General features: G+C 33.1%; 2 protein-coding genes across 3 annotated transcripts in view; one reads left to right on the top strand and one right to left on the bottom strand.

Annotated features, from left to right (window-relative positions):
- LOC145291312 (peptidyl-tRNA hydrolase 2, mitochondrial-like) overlaps positions 1-10,906 on the bottom strand; it is a 66,433-nt gene extending 55,527 nt beyond the window's left edge. Inside the window, exons 1-2 of one of the 2 annotated variants that reach the window (XM_080137062.1) lie at positions 10,872-10,906; positions 8,311-8,441 (exon numbers count right to left, since the gene is read on the bottom strand). The gene's annotated coding sequence lies outside the window, so the exon portion shown is untranslated. Of the gene's footprint in view, positions 1-8,310; positions 8,442-8,592; positions 8,729-10,871 lie in introns of those variants that run through there. The other variant, XM_080137055.1, reaches the window with a different exon arrangement.
- LOC145291309 (anaphase-promoting complex subunit 7-like) overlaps positions 8,774-23,348 on the top strand; it is a 50,737-nt gene continuing 36,162 nt past the window's right edge. The window contains exons 1-3 of the mRNA XM_080137031.1: positions 8,774-9,023; positions 19,651-19,773; positions 23,039-23,110. Of these exons, the coding sequence (XP_079993157.1) occupies positions 8,958-9,023; positions 19,651-19,773; positions 23,039-23,110 (261 nt within the window). The 5' untranslated portion in view covers positions 8,774-8,957. The remainder of the gene's footprint in view (positions 9,024-19,650; positions 19,774-23,038; positions 23,111-23,348) is intronic.

The following is a 23,348-nucleotide window of genomic DNA, read 5'->3' as shown; positions in this document are numbered from 1 at the left end:
CAGGTTGTCCTTGATGGTCGTACATCGAAACAATATGATATAAATGCAGAAGTGCTTCAGAGGTCTATCTTTGGACCTCTGTTATTCCTAATATTTATAAATGACCTCCCTGACAAAATTGTCTGTGAGATGGGTATATATGCTGCCGACACCACACTCTATAACAGACACGACAGGAAAACAAATGAATATATATATAAAGAAATGGCAGAAACACTAGAGGATGACCTCCGATCCATAATGGAATGGAGACAAAAATGGATGGTTAGATTCAATGCTGCCAAAACTAAACTTGTTTCCTTCAATAATTACAAGAAACCTTCCCTACCACCAATAGCAATGGCCAATGACTCTTTATCTGAAAGTACATCTTTTAAACTCCTCGGCCTAGTTCGCAGGAAACATGAGTTGAAACAATTATATTGAGAACATTGCCAGGACTGCTGCGAAGAAGGTGGGTTCTCTCTACCGTGCTAGAAAGCTATTAACGCCCAAAGGTATCCTATACCTCTATAAGGTCACCATTCGCCCATGTATGGAGTATTGTTGTCATATTTGGGCTGATGTATCCACCACTAGTCTCTCGCTCCTAGACAAGGTTCAAAAGAGAGTCGCCAATCTGATAGGTCCTGAACTGTCATCTAAACTTCAGCTTCTGTCCCATCAACAAAATGTTGCATCCCTCTGCCTGTTCTGCAAGTACTTTAACGGTGAATGCTCTGACGAACTGCAAGCACTTGTGCCCTCTTGACGTAAATGCCTCCGACAAACCCGACAAGCAGCAAAATCCCACCTCTTCACGGTAGAGACCCCTAGATGTAAGAGAGCCTTTTACTCTAGTAGTTTCTTCCTCAAAACCGCTAGACTTTGGAATTCCCTTCCGGGTCCCTGCTTCCCCAATTGTACTGACATGCAGAAGTTCAAGTGTAACATGAACCGACATCTTGCTGCTCAACTCCTTACACAGTACCCCTGATGTTATATCCCTGGTAGTAGCCCCCTACAACAAAGTGGCAATGTGCCTTGTTTGGGGTGAAAATGCAATAAAAAAAAAAAAAACTTATTTTTTTATTTTTTACATGATGGTCACCACTTATCAAAGCCCAGAAGCCACTCGGGCATAAGGGTTATTGCATGTACAGTAATCAATGGGATAGTATCGTAGTAATCGTACGTATTGGAGATTTGATAAAGTGTCTTACTTAAGGGGGTGGTTCATCAGGAATTTGTTTATGTTGGACTTGAAGACATCCAAGTTGTAGTCAGGTGGGAAACAGGCAAACGGAACAGAGTTCCACAGGCGTGCACTTCTAAGAAAGAAGCTTTGTTCATGGAATCTGCATTTTGATTTAGGCACAGATAAAGATTGGGGAAAATTATTGACAGTGGTTTCAGCTAGACGGGTGTTTATCATGAAAGATTGGCGAGGGAAGACCAGAGATTAGAGCTCGGATGAACACTTGCCATGGAAATAATGATAAAACAAAGACAGGCTCGCAACGTCTCTTCTGTAGGAGAGAGGTTGCAGGGAAGAGAAAAGGGCATCCCCCACTAGGCCACGAAGTCTATTTTGTACTCTGTCAAGGCAGGATAGGCTGTTTTTAGCAGCTTCTGCCCAGATGTGGCAGCAGTACTCCATCTTTGGACGTACTTGGCTTCTTATATAGATAGAGAATTGCATCAGTAGTGAGATATCTTCTGGAGCGGTAGAAGGATCCCACCATTTTCCCAGCGAGGTTGACAAATATTTACAGAGTAAATAGAATACATCCAAGACACATGCGATCAGGAAGCAATGAAACCTACAGTTAGAATATCCTATAAGCTTTCTTAAAATCACAAATAACTGGTTTATACTACGTCACAATTTCTTCAGTAGGTATCACTTTGATGTACCTCAAGAGTGTTCTTTTTTTTTCATGGCATTAAGAATTTTGATGAAGCATAGTGCTATACACCTCATTTTCATCTATCTTAGGTGGGTCTGTAATGTTATCCAACACGTTGTAGCCTCAGTCGCAAAATAGACAAAAAATTAAAAAAGAACTTTAATTCACTGTTTTTTGTTGTACAACAACATTTATTTCCCTACTCGCCTGCCACACGTGTCTTCCTGAATGCGCTCTCGAACATCATCCACATCTCTAATGTGATTGTCTTCTTGAACGTGTTCTGTTCTTTTTATAATCTTTTTCCTTACCGTGACATCATTTTACTCATGGTATTTGCTTATAGCCGTCTACGCTATGTCACAGATCAAAATGCTATGCTATGCAATTCACTTTAATTTGTCCTAAAAAAGTCATACACCTCACTTTAATCTATTCTGGATGTCATGGTTCTATAGTTCTCACTTGACTATGTCCTAGAAAAGTCATAGTGCTATACACTCCAATTGAATTTATTCTAAATAGGTTATAGTTAATCAGAACCTATGTTAAAACATGCTCTCATGAGAATATATCCCCATTTGGTCATGAAATAAAAAAAAATTCTCTAATCTAAAAATGGAAACTATTGTTAACACTATTACAAAGTACAATTGACCTGAGAACAAGAAATGGAATATAATAATCAATCGTAGGTCTAAATACATCAAGTAATTAGATTGACAAAAAACAAAAGCTTTTTTTTAGATATAACACAGGCATAAGAAAATGAAAAGTTCCTTTTTTAAGAGCACAAATAAACTATAATACTTGGCTTTCATTTTTAAAGTTTAATTCAAGCCAGAAATTACTTTCCATTCATTGGTTTCCAAATTATTTTTGAATTTTTCGAATTTAGAAATTCAAAAAAATGTCAGCCATTTTGGAATTTATTAATAGTAGATTAAAATGACCGACATGTGTTTACTATTTATTTGAAAGGTAATTGCGAAGCCTTTAAACTGCTGAGTGGAAAAATTCTGCCTTGAATCAATGTTTATTATAAGGTAAAAGTTCAGTGTTATGGGTTTTTCAAAGGAAAACATTAATTCTCTCTTGCACCTCTGTCATATAAAAGAGGCAAAACAGCTGCAAAGGTGAAACAGTACATAATTAAAGTGAATGCAGTGGAACTGTTGAATAAACAAATCTATATAAATAAAACGGTAGGTGTATGTGTGTGTGTTTGTAAATGTTTAATCAATAAACTCCTAAACTACTGGTCACATAACACTGAAATTAACAGGAAATAGTAATTATACACCAAGGATGGTTTATAATGAGTAAAATTTTTGTTTGGATGGATGAATAATGTGTACAAAAATATGTTGGCAAGTTGAAATGCAAAATTCTTATTTCAACTTGCCGGCATATTTGTATTAGTTTACATATGCACAAATTCAATCATAACTAAAAGTGGTTTAACTTTAAATCTTTTTTTATCTATCTGTTGGGTTAGCTAAAATGGTAGGGAACGTGGCTGGAGTGTTAAAGGTTTTGATTTTAATTCTGATTGATAGCACTTAAGTCATTTATTTTAAACTTTTCAAATCCACCAATTAGGCAGTAGATAAGAAAAGTTTACGAGACAAAAGCAAATGTAAACTTTACAATCTATATATCTATAAAAGTAAAAGTGTCTGTCTGTGTGTCTGTGTGTGTACATTTCCCTACTCAATAACTCTGTCAATTTTAAGTCTACAGACTTGAAATTTGATATACAGGGTACTGAGATTTGGGAAAATCGATGTGATCCATTTTCGGACAGAAATTTGGCGATTAAGGGGTCAAAGTTCAACGATTTGACCTTTGAGAACTCTACCAAACTCCTCTGACAATTTTCGGTCCAAACACTTGAAATTTTAGATATAGGTTCATTGGATATGGATCTAACTTAATAACTCGACTTGAACCCAAAACAATAAATGTTAAGGGGTTATAATAGGGGTCAAAGTTAAAAAAATTGACCGTTTTTTTTTTTTTTTTTTTCTGCAGCATACACCTACAAACTCCCGGGCAATGCCGGCCTGAAATGCTAGTCTAATATAAATATTAATATTTATATATTAATCCCAACCAAATAAAAAAGCTCAATATGATGACAGTTTGAGATATTTTGTTGAAAAATAACATGAGATATATACCATATTGAAATGCAAAGTCTTCATGGCTACATAATGCATCATTTGAGAGAAGTTAGGAATGTTGCCTGGTAGGATAAGGTCACTAATCAGGAAATACTGCAACATGCAGGCCTACTATCTATGGATCTGATACAGGGCTCTACATTGCGAGTGAAACAGTTGCATTTGCGAGTGAATTTTTCAAAGTGGCGACAAGAAATAATGAAGCGCTTATCGTTTGGCGATTGTATTTCTTTTACTGACAATCTTCCAAAGCTCAGTATTACGTGAAAAATATCTTTTCAGTGCTTTTGTTTTTTTAATAAAACGATCAAAGTAAAATTATTTTAACAATAAAAGTCTAATAGAACAATATACTTTTTTATTAACGAAGGCTGTTTAAAAAAACATCTGAGGAAATTAGAATGTTTATACCTTCAAGTATCAACATAAAATTTGTTGTATATTTAGAATTACACTTATTAAGAAAATACAGAAAAAAACTTTATGTACATAATCGTCACAGAACGAAGATGTTATATTCCAAAAATCACGTAGGTTTGGCTAGTAACTTTTCTATTTGGCTAGTAAACGAAAATATTTAGTTGTCAAAGGTCAACTAAAGATAAATATGTTCATAGAGCCCTGTGAATGTCAGATGGGTAATGTAGCTAGAGAGAATCAAATCTGAATAACTACAAACAGAACTGCTAACTTGTCAATTGTAGGAAAGAGGGTGGAATTAGGGAAGGGCAAACAAATATTCAAACATACAGAAACTTGGGTGCTTCTTTTTATTGAGATACATGCGAAATATAGTAGTTAAAAATAAAATAACAGGAAAACTTATTGTTATACTTACTTAGCAATGAAAAATATTAATTTACACAAAAAATGATGGGAAATAAGCAAGTTGAATTTTGATAAGAAATAAAATTACTTTACTCTTCAGAGTCAAGAAAATCCTAGGTTCTTATTCGTTATTGTAACGGAATTCAAAAATTGAAATATCGAATTTCAAGTGAAAACAATGATATCTACTGAACAGTCATGTCACAGTAATGAACATATCCAAAAATTACAAAAAGGTAGAAAATTAATTATTTATGAAAATAGCTTTCAAGGACAATCAGCGAAAATTGTGCTTGGCAAAAAAAAAAAAAAAAAAGGAATCCAGAGAGTTCTAATTGTAACAAAAAGAAGGTAAATATTTTCTGAAAACTGAAAATCTTTGGCCAATTTAACAAAACCTAATTTTTGCTAATTGTTTTTGAAAACTGTTTTCATTAATAATTAATTTTCTACCTAATCATTTTTCGTAATTTTTGGATATTTTTCTTTTCTCCACGTTAAAAAACGACCCTGGTGTCTAACTCTGTCCCGTGGGGAGGCATAGTAAATAGGTACAATAACAAAGAAGAAAGACTCAAATCCTAACCATAAGATCACGTGGTGTTTTCTGTTTTCATATCAGAAAAAGGGAGATAATCTTCTATAATGCACTGGCTTAATGTGAATGTCATTCAGAGTTGTTGACTTAATTTTATTTTTTATTAAAATTCTATTCACTTATTTTCTATTTTTTTTTTTGACATACACTTAATCCATGCCAAGTATTTTCTGGGTGAATTCACTCAGGACCATGTAGATAAGGAAGACTATAGATTAGTTAAAAAGAGGATCACTCCACTATGATCTAGAGAGTAATATAATGGCTGTCTAAAATCAAGGTTTGCTGACTAATGCTTTTAAGGAGATGAGTGGTCTCAGCAATAACAACAAGTGCAAATTTTGTCATACAGAAATAGAGAGTTTGAGCCACCTGACATTCAGTCATAAGGTTCTGCTAGGTAACAGCTACAACATGACACAATGGAGTGTGTAAATATCTCTACTGGATGATCTGTGAAAAGTTGAATATTGAATGTAGCAGCAAGTCCTGAGAACATTTACCAGAAAGAACAGTTGGAAATAAGTCATACACCAGCCACTATGACTACACAATTCCTACAGCTAGATACCTTGAAAATGCAGCTATTAAACCTAAAATAATGCTATGGGACAAGAAGGAGAAAGGAGCAATCTTAGTAGAAGTTAGTATATCCAATGATGCTGATTAAACAGAACTGAGAGGGAAAAGATAGCGAATACCAAGTCTTATGTACGACATGAAAAGAAACTGGAATCTTAGTTAGATCTCCATCATTCCAGTAATTATAGGAGCAACTGGACTTATGAAAAAGAATTTAAAAAACTACCTGGCAAATATACCCAGTGAACCAAGTGCAAGAGAGATTCAAACAATTGCACTTAAAAGGACGGTTAAAATCTAAAAAGATCTCTCGGTTGGAATGTATGACATACCACATGAATGTCTGGCATCCAATAGGATGCCCTATCCCCAACTTGAACAAAATGATAAGAAAATTGAAAAAAAAAAGAAAAAAAAAAAGATTTAATTCGAATAAATCAGGGTGTAGGGAAAAAACAAGAAAAAACTCAATAGTAAGACCTCACCAAACCATTTCTAAATAATAGACCACCATTCACTTACACTTTAGAAAATTCATTTATTTATGAAAATTCTAATTCTCAAATACAAATAAGGCACAAGGCTATTCAAAAGTGTAGGAAGGTGTGTGTGTGTGTGTGTGGGGGGGTCTATGGTCATCCTTGTCATTGTACTTTTGTTGATTAAGATATTCCTAGCTCTAGCTCAATCACCATGATACCACTCACACCAGGGGTCGTCCTACTTAAGATTCCCAAATTAAGTCTTTTTTTTTTTAAATAATAATTTTATATATATATATATATATATATATATATATATATATATATATATATATATATATATATATATATATATATAAAATATCTAAGTAAAAAATAGACAATTTATTATTGTAGCATCTTCTCATGGTTGTGTGTAGTGTAACTAGTATCAGTTCTGTTGCCATAAAACTGTCCTCTCAGGAATTACCTCCTTTTTAAGTGGGTGAGACCAATCCTCCCAGATATTACATGCTCTTTTGGAGAGGGAGTAATAATGTAGTATCTGTTTTATCATAACATTATACTCCCATGCATTACCCCCTCATTATATGTTCATTCATCATATATATATATCATCTTGCTAGCCTAGGAAATATATGCGATCGGAGGGAAAATGTTTTTGCTAGAATACGCTAGTATAATCCCACCCAAAACTAATTATGGTGGCCAATTTCCTAAAGTAGCCTAATTCCAATTTTAACCGTAAATAAAGGGAAGTGCGTTTTAAGCTTGTTTTATTTGTTTTGTTTTTATCATAGTGTGATTTTTATGCGGAAACCAATTCCAACCTTGCCAATTAATGTCAGCTCTGTTTATTTACAAATATATATGTTCTCACAATAGACGTACATAACTTTGATAACGTAATCAATATTTATTACATATGCATAGAATTATTATTTTGGTAAAATATTATTTATATTTTTCATTTTTTATCATCAAATATTTTTTATAAAAAATAAAATAATAAAAAGTTAAAATCATTCTTTTTAAATCTAAAAATAAAAAATAAAATAAACGTATTTTATACAATATGTAAATATGACTATATTTTGAATTATTCTTTCTAAGTAAGCCTTCCATCTGACAATATGTCACCAACCGGACAACGCTAGGTATATACAGCTGATTTCGATCTGCCATTGTCCGCCCGTGTCTTGCGGGCGCAGATCACAACGAATGCGTTAGTTATATTTGCAGATTAGTATCGGTATTTAGCTGGCAAAGCCCCCAGTTCCCAGGAACAGGTTTTACATCATGGTTGAAGGGGGGGGGGGGCTTGACTAATTGATGGGGTTGAGAATTAGGGTAGGCAGAAATAATTTAAAAAATGGTAGAAAGGGTTGGCAAAAGTGGATTTCGATGTGGGTACAAGTGAAAACTTTGAACGAAGCTGTTTAACTGTTGTAATACCCGGGACAGATTTTATTATTTACGCATCATACCCTAACAACAAATACTACTATCCCGGGTCTCTATTGGATCTAAGAATACTGAAAATTTAAGGAGTGCCTCCATACTTCCAAAAGATCTTTAAAGTAGGGCTTAATCACTGGATGTACTTCAACTTTAAAGACCATACCCGGGACCATAAAATACAACTAGTTAATCATGCCATATTTCTAGGAAATGAGGAAATATTTCACTCATGCATTCTTATGGTCATAAACGAAAAATTAATTTGTTAAAGTTTTTTTTCTTACCTGTGTTAAACTGATAAATAAACTTTGTTCAACTTGAACTCCAATGTTCGCTTACAACATACCATCAGCTACTTTGGTCATAACTTATGCATAGTTAATTTTCTAAGACAGATCGAGCGTGTTTTCCATCGCTAACAGAAAATAGAAAGAAGATGAGGGTAAAAAAAAAGTGTTATTAACACAAGATATAAAAAAAAACAATGAAGAAATAAAAAATATATAAGAACTGACTAGTTTTAATTCATCTTGATTCAAACAAAATTAATTACTAAAAGTATAAACCTTGATTGATTTAAATTTTTAGTTTGTTTATTTCTCGCCTGCCTATTTCGTTCCGTTTTCCATATTTTGTGTTTATCTTCGTATTTCGTTAGTTTTGGTTTTCATATCAACAGCTTTTTTTCCTTCCTCCCCCTTCTTCCTTTCTTTTTCTCCTCCCCCTTCTTCTTTGTGTCATATAATCTTTTTTACCCAGGAGAGAGAGAGGGAGAAAGAGAAAACAAAAACACTATACGAGTTTACAGTTCTTGTTAGTTGTAAACTTAATATCAAACGGGTTTCTTTTTTTTTTTTTCTCCTCATATATATATATTTTTTAAACTTCTGGATTTAACCGAAGACCAGCACCGATCGAACAGACTAAGAAAATGAGTCTTTTTGACAACGTAAAACGTTTATACGATTCTGAGCTTTATAGCGATCTAAAACAGCTGGTAAGTAAAAAGTTAGACTTTAAAAAGTTTAAATATAGATATATATTTTTATTATTATTTAGAAACCTACAATCCGTTGTGTGAATCTGTGATTAAACCAAAATCATACAATTTGAATTTGAGAAAATAGTTAAAAAAAAAAAAAAAAAAAAAAAATTAAACCTAGATTTTTTTAAAAAGAGAAATTTTGTGTTTTAAGTTACTAAATCAACAATTTTGATTTTGTTAAATAAGTTGTATGTACAATGAAAACGGTAGAGGAAAAATATATTAACATTTTTTTTTATGCAACAAGGCTTGGGAGGGAGGAATATTTAACAGTTAACCATAAATATGCATTAAACATTTAAGTTAACTATCAAATTATGAAAACTCATAAAACATAAGTTATCATTAGTTGATTCCTAAATACATCAGTTAACACTTGACAAAAATATGAATATTAAATTAAAATTTAAAATCTCATTTTTTTAAACACTAAATTTAAAAATTGACTCCGTATAATTAAAATAAAGTTCCTTTTAGCAATAATCTCGGTATTAATAAAAATACATCGCGTGTTTCTCGCCTGTAGGTAACTTTGATAAGTACACATTAAATTATTTTATTTACTAATAATCGAGTTTTCAAATAAAAAGTAAAATGAATTTTTAAAAATACTATTAAAAAAAAAATGTAAACATTAAATTGGAAATTATATTTCTTCAGCAACACTGGTCAAATATACAAGAAAGTGATGATGATGCTGATGCTCGTATGTTAAATTTGTAAAATTAAAATACTAATATGTTGCATTCTGATGAGAATCAATAAAATAATTGATTTGTTTACGTTAGAATAATAACATTTGTTTTCCAATGCGTCGGTAATCTATTTCAAGTCTAAATTTATTTCACAGAAACGTTACCCCCTCCCTAATAAAGGCATTTAGCTTTGTTAATTTTATCAATAATTTTAATAACTTTATCAAATAAAGAAAAATTAAACAAAGTAGAAAGACAGATCACGTTCATATAAACATTATGTGAATTCATACTAATTAAACGTCTTGAATTACTCAATTGAATTGATTTTTTTCCAGTGCTTCCATGAAATCAAAAGTATCAATGGACGATCAACCTAATGTATAGCTTTTTTTTTTTTTAAATATATATTTTTTATGAATAAATTCTATTAATAATAGATATTTTATTTATGAATAAGTTCTATTAATGTTCTTTTATTTGTTTGTTTTGCACAAGTCCTTGATAATTCTTCCCTTGCGTGGACGGAACTCTGCTAAATTGAAAACAATTTTCTTTGGGATGTTAAACTACACAAGTTCTTTTTTTTTTTTTTTTTTTTTTTAAGTAAGTGCTCAATGATTGTTACTTTTAACTGTATTATTTTTTTACTGTATTTTCAAGTTAGTTTCAAGTTTTATATCTTTTTTTATTAAATTGTTAGGTGAAAGTATAGAATAATTAAAAACATCTCAAGTTAAGAATGGCTTTCTAAATAACGTTATTAAGTACCCATCACTTGCACAATTGTTATTAGTTTTTAAATTGGTATAGATTTGGTCAATATCCTGTTTATTAATTTACTTTTTCTTTTAATTTTTTTATGGAACTTTCCCTTTAAGGTTCAACAAGGTTAAAAAATTACCCCCCCCCTTTTTTTAACCCTCGCCAGTCGCCATGCTTTTTTCTCCCTTCCGTTTTTTATTTTTAAATCCATCTTTCTTTTTTGTTTTCTTCAGTTAAAACAATCCTTTCGCTTTTCTTTTAAAAACAAAATCTAACAAATGCTTATAAAGATCATTTTTCTTTTTTAAAAAATAACAAAACAAATTCGAATACTACTCACGTGACAAACACAACCTGAAATAGATTTGACATATTTTGTCGTTCTCTCGACACTTAAAAAAAAAAAATACTTCCGTATCGATATTTAAAATTATTTTAAAAATGTATTATGTTCCTAAGCAATCAGGAAAAAGTCTTTAATTTTTGCTTAATTATTTTATTCATTTATTGGATTTTTTTTTTTTTTTTTTTTTTTTTTTTACTAAATTAATGTTAATCGTCGCAATGAATGACTTAGACATTTTTAGATGATCAAATTCTTTTGAATTTATTAAATCTAAATCAATGTTTATTGATAGACCTATTAATTATGTGATAAAGACCAAAACAATGTTTACGCAAAAAATAGCAATGATCTATTATTTATTCCATCATCAATAATTGTTTATATATTTTTTCTGTTTCTATTATTTTTTTTTCTTTTACTTGATAAACAGAAAAAAAGCTATTAGGTAATTATTTTACTTGATGCTTCAAAAGTTTCGAGCATTGATGGTAAAACATTAAATAAAAAGATTGATATAAGGTTCAGGGAAGGGAGCTTTGAGTGCTTCGATTTTCCCGGACAACGTCCGTGCACAGACATGGCCAATGTAAAGTTTTACAGTGGTCATGGTACAGGTCCCTTTAGTTTTAAGTAAATGCGTTTTAAAATATTATTCCAAACAATTCTTATTTAGAATTACACTTCATTAAAAAAAAAAAAAAAAAAAAAAAAAACTACAGAAAAATCTGCATGATGTCCATCCATCACGAAACGAAGATGTCAGATTCCAAAAATCACATAAATTGATCAAGTAGTTTTATTTTTATGAAGAAAATAATTTTCTAACAATTTAAAGCGATTAATGTGAAATCTTAATATTACAAGGCTAAGGCTGAGCTCTCAAGCTTGAATATTGTGGACTTATCTGACCTTGTTTTTGTTTTCAAGATGGCGACGCGAGACAGTCCCTTTTTGCTTACTTATAAATTTTATTTTTTTTAATTTTTTTTATAAAACTACTTAATCAATTTACGTGATATTTGGAATATGATATCTTAGTTCCGTGACGAGTACAGCATAAAGATTTTTTTTTAATTAGGTTGAGTTCTATATAAGAACCCAGGTTGGTTATGATAGTTTTTACTTTTTAAAAGGATACATTTTAATTTACATTAACCAATAAAAACATTTTTTAATAAATCGCTTTTAGTTCATTTGTTAGGCATTATTGTTCTAATTATTTAATTGAATAGTTTATTTTTAAAAATTCCGTTTTATAAAGCATCCTAGTTTTTAGGTATATTTTTGTTTTTACAAGGAAGTTCTGAAAGTCTTGATACCTCTACCAAAAACGTGTGATCATAAAATCTTATTAGCCCTACTAGAAAATGGTGATCGGAAAGTCTTGTATGAATGAACCTAAGTGACCTCAGGCCACATACTACTACCATGAAGAAAAGACATTGTTTCTTTAATCCTCTCTTTCTCTAAAAGAACTCAACTAACAAAGATACACAAAAATCTATTCTCTTTTCTCTTATGCTGTTACTGCTCGCTCACCCCCCCTCTCTCTCTCTCTCTCTCTCTCTCTCTCTGTTTGACCGATGATTGACCTAAAAAGGATTGGACAGTCAGTCTCCAGCCAGGCTTCTACTTTGTCACATGTGTCCTGCGAAGAGCAGACACAGAATTCTAAAAGTATGTAAAAACTAAGAAAATAAAATATTCCTCTCAAGCTAATATTTTTTATCCACTTTGTCAGTTATAACAACTAATAAACAAATATTACAGTCTAGCCCTACTAAAAATGGTGATTAGAAAGTCTTATTAGCCCTACTAAAAATATGGTGATTAGAAAGTCTACTAAAAAATAGGGTGATCAAAAAAGTCTGTTAGCCCTACCAAAAAAATGGTGATCAAAAAAGTCTGTTAGCCCTACCGAAAAAGGATGATAAGCTCTTGTCTATGATTAATACTTATGGCTAATCCAAGCTTGAAGACTTGTATTTGCAGACATCTTTCTAAGAATTTGGCAGTCATATATATCAATGACATAATCAAATTTCATTTTGTTATCATGAAGCATCAGAGGAGAGCATTATTTTCAAATATTTGTGTAGAGTTCTCTTCAAAAGTTCGCCATTCTCTAGCGTCATTATTATTTGCCAAAGAATTTCATCTATTATATACAAAGCAAATGGCTGATCAAAAAAAATTTTTTTTTACCATACCTAGTGCATAAACTTTTGATCTTTCTTCCCCCCCCATCTTCTAGTATAATGTTTGCTGATTTTTTAAAAATTTCTTTTTTCAGGTGTAATCTTTTACTTTCTTTTCCGCTAACAACCGCGAATTGTTTGATTGTTTTGTTTTTTTTTATCCTCATTCATTTAATTCAATTGATCATCCTTGTTGTCACAGTTCTTCTACTCTGAACAAGATATTTGTTTGCTTTGGAGGCCTATGAATCGCTGTAAAACAGAAAGCACTCCCAACAAACTGCCTCAAATTTCTGACAGTTTACTTATTCTTTTTATAATACTAGTAGGGATACCTGGTATTGCCAGGAGCACAAATAAACAAAATAGAATAGTTCAAAAGTATGTACAAAATCTTTCTTTTCAAACTTCTCTTCATCCTTAATCACATTAGCTTTTTTACCTCTCTCCAAACTGTTCTCTCTCTCTCTCTCTCTCCCCCCCCCCCACCCCAACTGGTTCAATAGAAAGCAAAGCAAGAAAGTCATTATCAGCTGACTGACTGTTTGGCCTAGTTTTCATGTTGTTTTTAGAACAACTATTAATAATGAAAGTATTTTTTGTCACCCCTTCCTCCCAAATGCACTGATCATCTGAATATACTTTCTCCACTTCTGAGTTCTCATCTGTCTCCATTATTTTGCATTTCTTGCAGATAAATTAAATTCTGTCAATCTACTAGTAATGCCATGGCAGTTTTTCTTACTTTACATGCGTTGGTGATACCCCCTCTCCTCTACATGTGATAAGCGACACTTGTTTATAACACTCCTGATTACAGCTTCATGTTCTTCCATCTTTTGTTTCCAGACATCAACCATTTATACGAGGTGCCTCCAATAAGTTTCCAGACTCTTTTGTACAGGCATTTACAATTATAGACTCCTGAAAATTCAGTATTTTATTGCTATACATCTTTGAGATGACTGACCAATTTTTATGATTTCAGGTTCAACTGAACAGCTACAACAGGAATTGAAGCACACCTTATTAAAACCTGATTGTCACAGTTGATGATTTTAAAAAATGCAATCTAGATGTGAAGACACTTTAGAAGAACAATATGCAATAAAAGTCTATTTTAAACTTGGAAAAATGTATGGAATACTTCAGACTGCTTTTGGATCATCTTGCATGAATCAAGCATCAGTTTTTGAGTGGCATAAGAGATTCAAGGAAGGCAGGGAATCTGTGAGAGATGATGAAAGGTGTAGGAGGAGTAAGGAAGTGAGAACACCAGAGTTGATTAGCCAAATAATTTTATAGATAAGAAACGTTGTGTGTCTGTAGAGATAGCAACTGCACAGTTTGATGTACACACAATTATTCGAGAGGAACTGAAGATGTGGAAGATTTGCGCGAATGCACCAGTCCACAACTCCATCCTTATCGCAGACTATTTGACCAAGATAGGCACCAAAACAGTTCCTCACCCTCTCTATAGTCCAGATGTTGCTCCCTGTAAGTTTTGGTTATTCCTTAAACTCAAGGAAAACCTTAGAGGCTGTCATTATGAGACAATTGAGATGAAAGAGGCTGTGATGAGGGTCATTGACATGCTCGCACAAGAGGACTTCCATGGTACCTTCCAGAAGTTGTTGGAATTGTACAGCAAATGTATTGCAGCCAGAGGAGATTACTTCAAAACGGACTAGTTTAATGTATGTACTATCAATGAAAGTACCTGTACGAAAAGTAAACTTATGGCATTTCGTACATTGTCGGATCATTTAAGTAAATAAATAAGAGATAAAATAGCATTACAATAAGTGTTTACAGCAACATCTATGGCATACATGGTAAACATATATGTTTAAAAAAAAAAGCATGTATTGCTGACAAAATATTATTCCATCAATGAAAACTGGGTTCTTTTTCTATGGTGAAAGGAAAGTAAAAAAAAAAAAATGAAATAAAGGTGCATCTATGAAATGTATGTTTGAAAATACTTAACAGAAAAGTTTTAAAGTTAAATTTCAGTGAACAAGTAAATATAAGAAAGCATGTGAATCTGTATAAAGAATGTACTAAATGTACGATCAGTTGATGGTTTATTATTATTTGGTTTCCTTCGGCAAATTACAACACTAGGAAAAATAGACAATGCAAAAGTAACTACACTATGTGAATGGTTGTTTGGTATTTCATGGCGACAGTGTTTTGTCATAAATAAAGGCCTATTATATTTTTTAAAAGTAACCTATGCTTATAGTATGTAATATAAACTTGTAAGTGAAAATTAAAATGTAAAATATTTTACCTAATACTATGGTAAACAATTAATTGTAAAAAAAATAAATTATTTAATAATAGAAATAGGTAGGAAAATATTTGCTAAAGTTGCTGGAAACATGGCTGAATCATTCTTCAAATCCAGAAAGAACTTGACTGCTGGTGCAATTCTCTCATTGTATGCAAGTCAGTGAAAGAGCTTTACTTAGTTAATTGTTAAGACAATTATGACAAATCTCAACGATCCTTATAAGTTAGAATTCCGACAAAATGACAAGTAAAATAAGTTTACACTCTGAAGAAATTTACAATTTTAATGTTTAAATTGTTCATCGGGTTTAGCCAAAATGAAATAATAAAGCCCAATAAAAATATGATGGCCGTCATTTGTCTTCAAGCTCTTTTCTTCTGTTCCTCCACAACTAAATTTGATCTTGTACTCATTCGATATGACTGCAGAGATGACTTTTTAATTTGTGATAGATTTTAATGAACCACCATATAAGATAAGTTTTTTGCTGGGTAATTGCTTATACCTCCTCAGCCATGTACAACTCTTAACAATATCTCAAGAGACCAGACTGCAGCTGCGAACCAAAAGGTTAGAGAATGTCCCTCTCTCGTTTTACTGACATGGGAATTCCTTTTCCTGAAACTCTCTCTCCTGACTCTGAAGCATCAATGGTCCAGTGAAGGACACTCAACCACCTGAGTTGCGATGGCCAGATAGAGCTACAAAACTGACCCAAGCATCTGCCAACGTAAAAAGGAAGGCCATATGATGTAGTATTGTCTTGTCTGCTCTCTACTATCCAACCAGTGTAATTTGAAAGATTTGGCAGAGTTCAATGATATTGTAAAGGACTGTTTGAAGAAGCAGAGAACTGTGATATGAACACGTTTCAAAGACACAAAAAAAAAAAAAAGTCATGTATTTTTTGTTTTTCTTAACCATTTCACATTCTGAACGGAAAATTTTTTATGCTCTACTGAATTATAAACAGATTGCTATAAATGTTCATTTGAGAAATCAATCAAGTATTTGACAAACTTACACAAAGAGTTTTCATGGAAATAGATTATAGGTATGCAATGCATTGAAATTGATAACTATGTTTGACATTTTTTTCTTTCTACCATTCTTTTTGTACTTTAAATGTAAATTGTCGTATTTACTTTTGGTATTGGCATTAAACTTGTAGCAGTGTTTACCAGTGCAGACTGACAAGCCAGGCTATGTATCCCAAGTTCTGTTGTGTGCAATCACATTAGTTTCACTAATTTTGAGAAAAACAAAATCCATATGTTCTCTCTCCAGCTATGGATGAAATAGTAGGGTAGGCTATATTCTCATGCCTTCGTAATCCAGAAAGTTCGGTCCTGGATATGACCTTAAACTATATATCCGATGGTAAGGCTCCAGCTTTTGGGCTTTGGGGAGTGTGGAGCCACCCTTTAATTGCCATTGCTCCCAGGTCCACTCTGACATGGAGTGGTAGTACCTGTTAGGGTCCCAACTATGGGTTAAATAGAAACCGACTTGAAAAAAAACCAACATATACTATTAAAAACTTTTTCTTCAAAATCACTGGATTCAGCATTAAATAACCTGAAAAGGGTTGATATGCCGTAAAACAAACAACCGATCAACCAACCAGAAAGTGGAGAATTCTGAAATTCGTTCAACTCCCAGTTGTTGTGAAGTTAAACAAATTCACAACAAAAATATCTGCCGTCTCAATAAGTTGAATATTTTCTAATCTAACTACATTATTAAACGGTGCATGGGTTTCTACCATGTCGCATGGGACTTGTCAGCCTTCTTGGAATATCATCATGGAAAGAAATGTAGTTACCAACATTCAATTGTGAAGAAAGCACTGAAAGAAAGTTTTTTTTTTTTTTTTTTTTTTTTTTTTTTTTTTTTAAATTAAATTGAACTCTTTTCTTAATTTTCTTGTTTTGTTCTAGTGGGATATAGGCCATCCTACCGGATAACAGACATTCACTTGTTATCTCATACATTCCAACTGAGAGATCTGTTTAAGATTTTTTTTTTTTTTTACACAGTGATCACCACTTATCAAGGCCCGGAAGCCACTCAGGGATAAGGGTTATTGCAAGTACATTAAGTTAGTGAGGAGATTTCATTAGGAATTTGTTAACATTGGACTTGAAGACGTCCAAGTTGTAGTCCGGAGGGAAGCAGGCAGATGGAACAGAGTTCCACAGGCGTGCAGTTCTAAGAAAGAAGCTTTGCTCATGGAATCCGCGTTTTGATTTAGGCACAGATATAGAGTGGGGGAAATTTTTCACAGTGGATTCAGCTAGACGGGTGTTTTTCGTGAAAGATTGGCGAGGGGGGACCAGAGATTGGAGTTCAGACGAGCAACTGCCATGGAAATAACGATAAAACAAGGACAGGCTCCCAACGTCTCTTCTGTGGGAGAGAGGTTGCAGGGTAGAGAAAAGGGCATCCCCCACTAAGCCACGAAGTCTATTTTGTACTCTGTCAAGGCAGGATAGGCTGTTTTTAGCAGCTCCTGCCCAGATATGGCAACAGTATTCCATCCTTGGACGTACTTGGCTTTTATATAGATAGAGAATTGCATCAGTAGTGAGATATCTTCTGGAGCGGTAGAAGGATCCCACCATCTTTCCAGCGACCTTGGCAACAGACTTGATGTACGTGTTCCATTTCAGATCAGGAGTAAAGGTCAAACCCAGAAGCTTGTCAAAACACGGAGCCTCACCCAGACGAGAGCCATCCATCACAATTGATGCCAGCCGGGGATCAGAGCGTTGATGATGTAAGGATAGGAGTTTGGTTTTGGATGCATTAAAGGTAACCAGCCACATCTTCCCCCGCTGAACCACGCGCTCGAGATCAGAGGAGAGAGAATCAGAGAGAACTTTGTCATTTACAGCCTTTGATGTGTTGCCGTAGATGGTTGTGTCATCAGCATAGATGTCAACGAATGATTTAAGTATGTGTTTAGGGAGGTCATTGATGTAGATCAGGAAGAGAGTTGGGCCCAGGATTGACCCCTGGGGGACTCCAGCATTTATATTGCAGGCCTCCGATTTTTGTCCATCGACCACTACTCTTATGAGCCTATCGGAGAGAAATGATTTAATGATTGAGAAAACATTTCCCGTTATACCGTAGCTGGAAATCTTGTGAAGTAGACCCTTATGCCATACCTTGTCAAAAGTCTTTGATATGTCAAGAGCAATTGCCCTAGAAAGGAAGCCTTTGTCAAGAGATTCACTTATCCTGTGGGATATAACCGTCAGCACATCTGCGGTAGATCTTGCAGAGCGGAAACCATATTGTGTGTCACTAAGAAGGTTATTCCTGCTGAGGTGGTTGACTATTTCTCTATTTAATATGGATTCCAGCAACTTACTCATAACACACAGGAGACTTATAGGTCTGTATTGAGAGGGAGATGACTTATCACCTGAATTCTTAAATATAGGGCAAACTGAAGAGGTCTTCCAGGGAGTCGGAAAGCACTTCTCCTTAAGGCAGCGCTTAAATAGTTTCGTAAGTATGGGAGCAAGTTCTGGTTGAAGCTTTTTTAACACTATAATTGGGATGCCATCAGGGCCAGTTGCTTTACTGGAATCTAGGTTCTTTATTAGTTTGGCGACCTCCTGCACGGATATTTGTATGTTACCTAGCTTGTTCTGTGTTATAGGAGGAAATATGGGGAGTTGATGGCCTTCGTCGCATAGGGTAGAATTAGCTGCAAAGTTCTTTGCAAATAGTTTGGCCTTGTCTGATGCTGACAAGATGACCTCTGGTCCATTGATAATGGTTGGGATAGAACGCACACTTCTGTTCAGGATTTTATTTGTTATTTGCCAAAACTGGTGGGATCCAAGCCGCTGATTCTAACCTTCTCTTTAAATGTAACTGTTTGTGCCATTCTTGCACTTGGTTCGCGGGATATATTAAACATTAACTTTGTTGTAATGCGATTCAGGATTAATATTAAAATGAAACAAGAAGGAAAACATGTATATAACACCGGTGATCAGGTTGGTCTCTCTGTCATGGCACACATTGTATCCCCGAACAGTCATCACTCACTTGATGAAGGGGGGGGGGGTCTTGTTTTGCACAATCCACTTGTCTGAGAATTATGAATTCATCCTTATGAGAGACAGTTGACTTTTTACTATAATCTTTCCTGTATAGTAATTGCTAAAAGTATTTTTTTTTTTATTTTTTTTTTTAAAGTGATTTCATTTTCTAATTTTGGATTTAATATCTCGTCTTTAAAATCTATTTTCAGGTGGCACTTGTATTGACATTGTCTGACCAGAATTCTGACTTACTAACATTGGCTCAAAAGTACCAATGTATTGTCTATTATGCCAATGCTCTTTATCAGCTCAAGGAATATCGGAAATCAGAGGTAAGAATTTTTTTTCATCATTATGATTCTCAAGCATGCTTTTGATGGATTTGAAGTAATTTTAAAGGGTCTCTGTGGCAAGCATGATCTTTCCCTCGCATGTCAATACAAGATGGGTGACCAGGCATCATGTTGACAGATGGTGACATGTTCTTGCATTAAGCTGCAAACATTGATAATTTGATATTTCCTAGAAATTTTCTCCTTAAGATGAAGCTGGCTAGACAGGAGGCTCCCTCACACTGGAGATGCTTAACCTCTGATTTTAATGAGATTTAAATAACTGTTTAAAACCATTTCAATGAGTTTTTGTTTATTTATATAAAGCCTTTTTTTTTTTTTTTTTTTCACACCAAACAAGGCATACTGCCACGTGGTCATAAGGGACTACTATTTGGGATCGTGTGTAACAGGATTGTGGGAAGTTGAGTAGCAATATGTCTATTCACATTACATTTAAACTTAAGCAGGTTTGTGCAGTCAGATAAGCAGGAAACGGAAGGAATTCCAAAGTCTAGCAGTTTGAGCAAAGACACTTTAAAAATCATCTGAAGAAATTCGAATGTTTATATCTTCAAGTATCAATATAAAATTTGGTGTATATTTAGAATTACACTTATTAAAAAAATATGAAAAAAATCTTTATGATGTACATACTCATCACAGAACGAAGATGTCACATTCTAAAAATCATAGGTTTGGCTTGTAACTTCTTTATTTCGCTAGTAGACGAAAATATTTAGTTGTCAATGGTCAGCTAAAGATAAATTTGTCCATGGAGCCCTGTATGATCTACCTTTGACTATCTTGAAATCGCAACTATCTCAAATCTTTCATCAACCATCGCAAACCCAAGACTTTCCACAATTGTTTCCAACTATTGTAAACTGATGAAAAACCTACCATCACTCCTAAAACTAATCCTAACATATTCTGACTAATCTTTTGTTCCTGTTATTGCTACACTTTGCTTAACATTTTAGCTTTCTTTTGTGTTCATTTGTGAAAAACTTCCTCTTCATTGTTCTGCTGATAAACCTATTTCCTTTTTTGTCATATTTCTTTTTCTACTTTCTAATACTTGGGGGGCGGGTAACACGAATAGTATCATTAAGTATGCTCTACTCACTTTTTGTGGAACCCCCATTTCTATTCAAACCAATTTTCTTGGATCTTCTGAAGACATCTTTTCCACATGACGGAACCGATTTAATCTTCTACTTCAGATAACTTCCTCCACATTAATGACTAATTCTTCCATTGATACATTTGTTCTTGCAATCACAGGATTCGCACAGACTTGAAAAGTCCTGGAATTTTGACTTTTGCCTTGAAAAATCCTTGAAAATATGGAAAATGTCTTGAAAGGCCTTGAAAATTGTTATTTTTTTATATCCAGTAAAAATTTATTGAAATACTAAAAATAAAAATAAATACTATTAAATTGTATTTTAAATATTCATAAAACTGCCATTAAAATATTTTTTAAATATTGAAAATAAAATTGAAATACATTGTTTTGAAATTGCGTAGTAGTATTGTGGATACAAGAATTACGTTCCATTATCACAAAGGGACGTTAACTCCATTTTTTTTTTTTTTTTTTTTTTTTTTTTTTTTCAACCTGATCGGCCTAGTTTTTAGTTATCATAATTTTTTTTTCTCATTTTTGACCCCTTACCCCTCTAAAATAAAAAAGCAAGAAAACTTTTGAGTACGGGACTCTCCAATGCCCCCTACACACACAAAAAAAAAATAAGAAAAAAATTGTGATAACCTAAAATGAGACCGGCCGGGACGAGAAAATGAATAAAACGACATCCATCTTGGTTAGAAATTTAAAAGCCATAAAGAGAGTTAATATTTGAGATGAAATAAAAAATCTGTATAATTTACTGTTAAAAATAATGTTCCTTTTGAAATAATATTTATATGGGTTAAATCTATTAGAAATAATGGCTTTCATCTTCTGTAAAAATAATTGTCATTGTTAGATAAATATTCTTAATTAAACAAATATACCTCTTCATTTGTTTTATTTAAAATTATTGCAATTTCTTTTTCAAACAATAACTGTTATTTTTATGCTAGAAATAATCTCCACTGTTTTAGTCAACAAGATGACATAATTTGATTTTGAAACAGTTTATTTTAGAATCGGTCAAGTTGAAATTATTTACCTTCGGGACATCAGATTAATCAACAATCATCTTTTACTGCTTGGATGCTCTCCTTATTTATTTTTTTTTTAATGTGTATGAACATGAAATGCCTTAGCATTATATTATTATATACAAGATGCCTTCAATAAGTTTCCAGACTTTTCATATGGGCACTTTTATTGATAATGAAACTCTAGTCCTCCTTGAAGTAATCTCTTCTTGCTGCAATGCACTTGTTATACCGTTCCAACAATTTCTGGAAGGCACTATGAAAGTCCTCTTGTGTGCTGCTTTTATCTCCTCAATTGTCTGATAATGACAGCCTCTACGGTTTTCCTTGAGCTTAATGAATAACGAAAAGTTCCAGTTATAGGTCTGAACTATAGGGAAAGAAAGAAATTGTCTTGATGCCCATCTTGGTCATGAGAACGTCTTTCATTTTGATCTTCTCTCAACACTGTTGGGACAAACTTTGTGCAAATCTTCCGCACCCTCAGTTCCTCACAAATGATTGTGTACAGTTCCCACACTGACATTAAACTGTACACTTATTGTCTCTATAGACACATGATAGTCCTTATCTATGAAATCCTCGATTTGGCCAATCAATTCTGGTATTCTGATTTCCTCACTCCTCTCGTACCTCTCATCATCCCTCACAGACTCCCTGCCTTTCTTGAATCCCTTATGCAACTCCAAAACTGATGCTCGATTCATGTAAGATGGTCCAAAAGCAGTTGGAAGCATTTCATATGTTTCCATGGCATTTTTTTACTAGTTTAAAATAGACTTTTATTGCATATTGTTCTTCTAAAGTGTTTTCACGTCCAGATTGCATTTTTTTTAAAATCATCAGCTGTGACAATCCGGCTTTAATAAGGTGTACTTCAATTCCTGCTGTAGCTGTTGATTTGAACCTGGAATTATAAAAATTGGTCAGTCATCTCATAAGATGTATAGCAATAAAATACTGTAGTTTCAAGAGTCTTGAACACATTTAAATGCCTGTACAAAAAAAGTCTGCAAACTTATGGAAGGAACCTCATATGTTACATATTTGCTATCAAATACTTGATTATTTTATTTATTTTTTTTTTTTTCAGAGTATGTACAGAAAAGCTTTGTTATTAAAGAAAGTAATCAACAAAACTAAAGGCAAAGGAATTGCTCATGTGGTAAGTCTGTTCATCTCATTAAAATCTCATTCTTACTTACATTGGTACACTATTGTTTTATGTATGCTGATAATCAGTCTAATAAAATCTACCTTATACTAGCAGGAAGATCCGCCATTGCTCTAGATTGAATGAAAGATCCAATGTTCTTTAGCATCAAATTCATAACACTGTATTATTTTATTTTTCACATACAATCAATAATTTATTTTATTTTTTTGGAAGAGGGGGCTGAATG

This window comes from Euprymna scolopes, chromosome 2 (genome assembly GCF_053919585.1).
Source record: "Euprymna scolopes isolate OS-2025 chromosome 2, ASM5391958v1, whole genome shotgun sequence".
Taxonomy (NCBI): Eukaryota; Metazoa; Mollusca; class Cephalopoda; order Sepiida; family Sepiolidae; genus Euprymna; species Euprymna scolopes.
The sequence above is the reverse complement of the archived record's forward strand: the minus strand, read 5'-3'. Positions and strand labels throughout refer to the sequence as shown.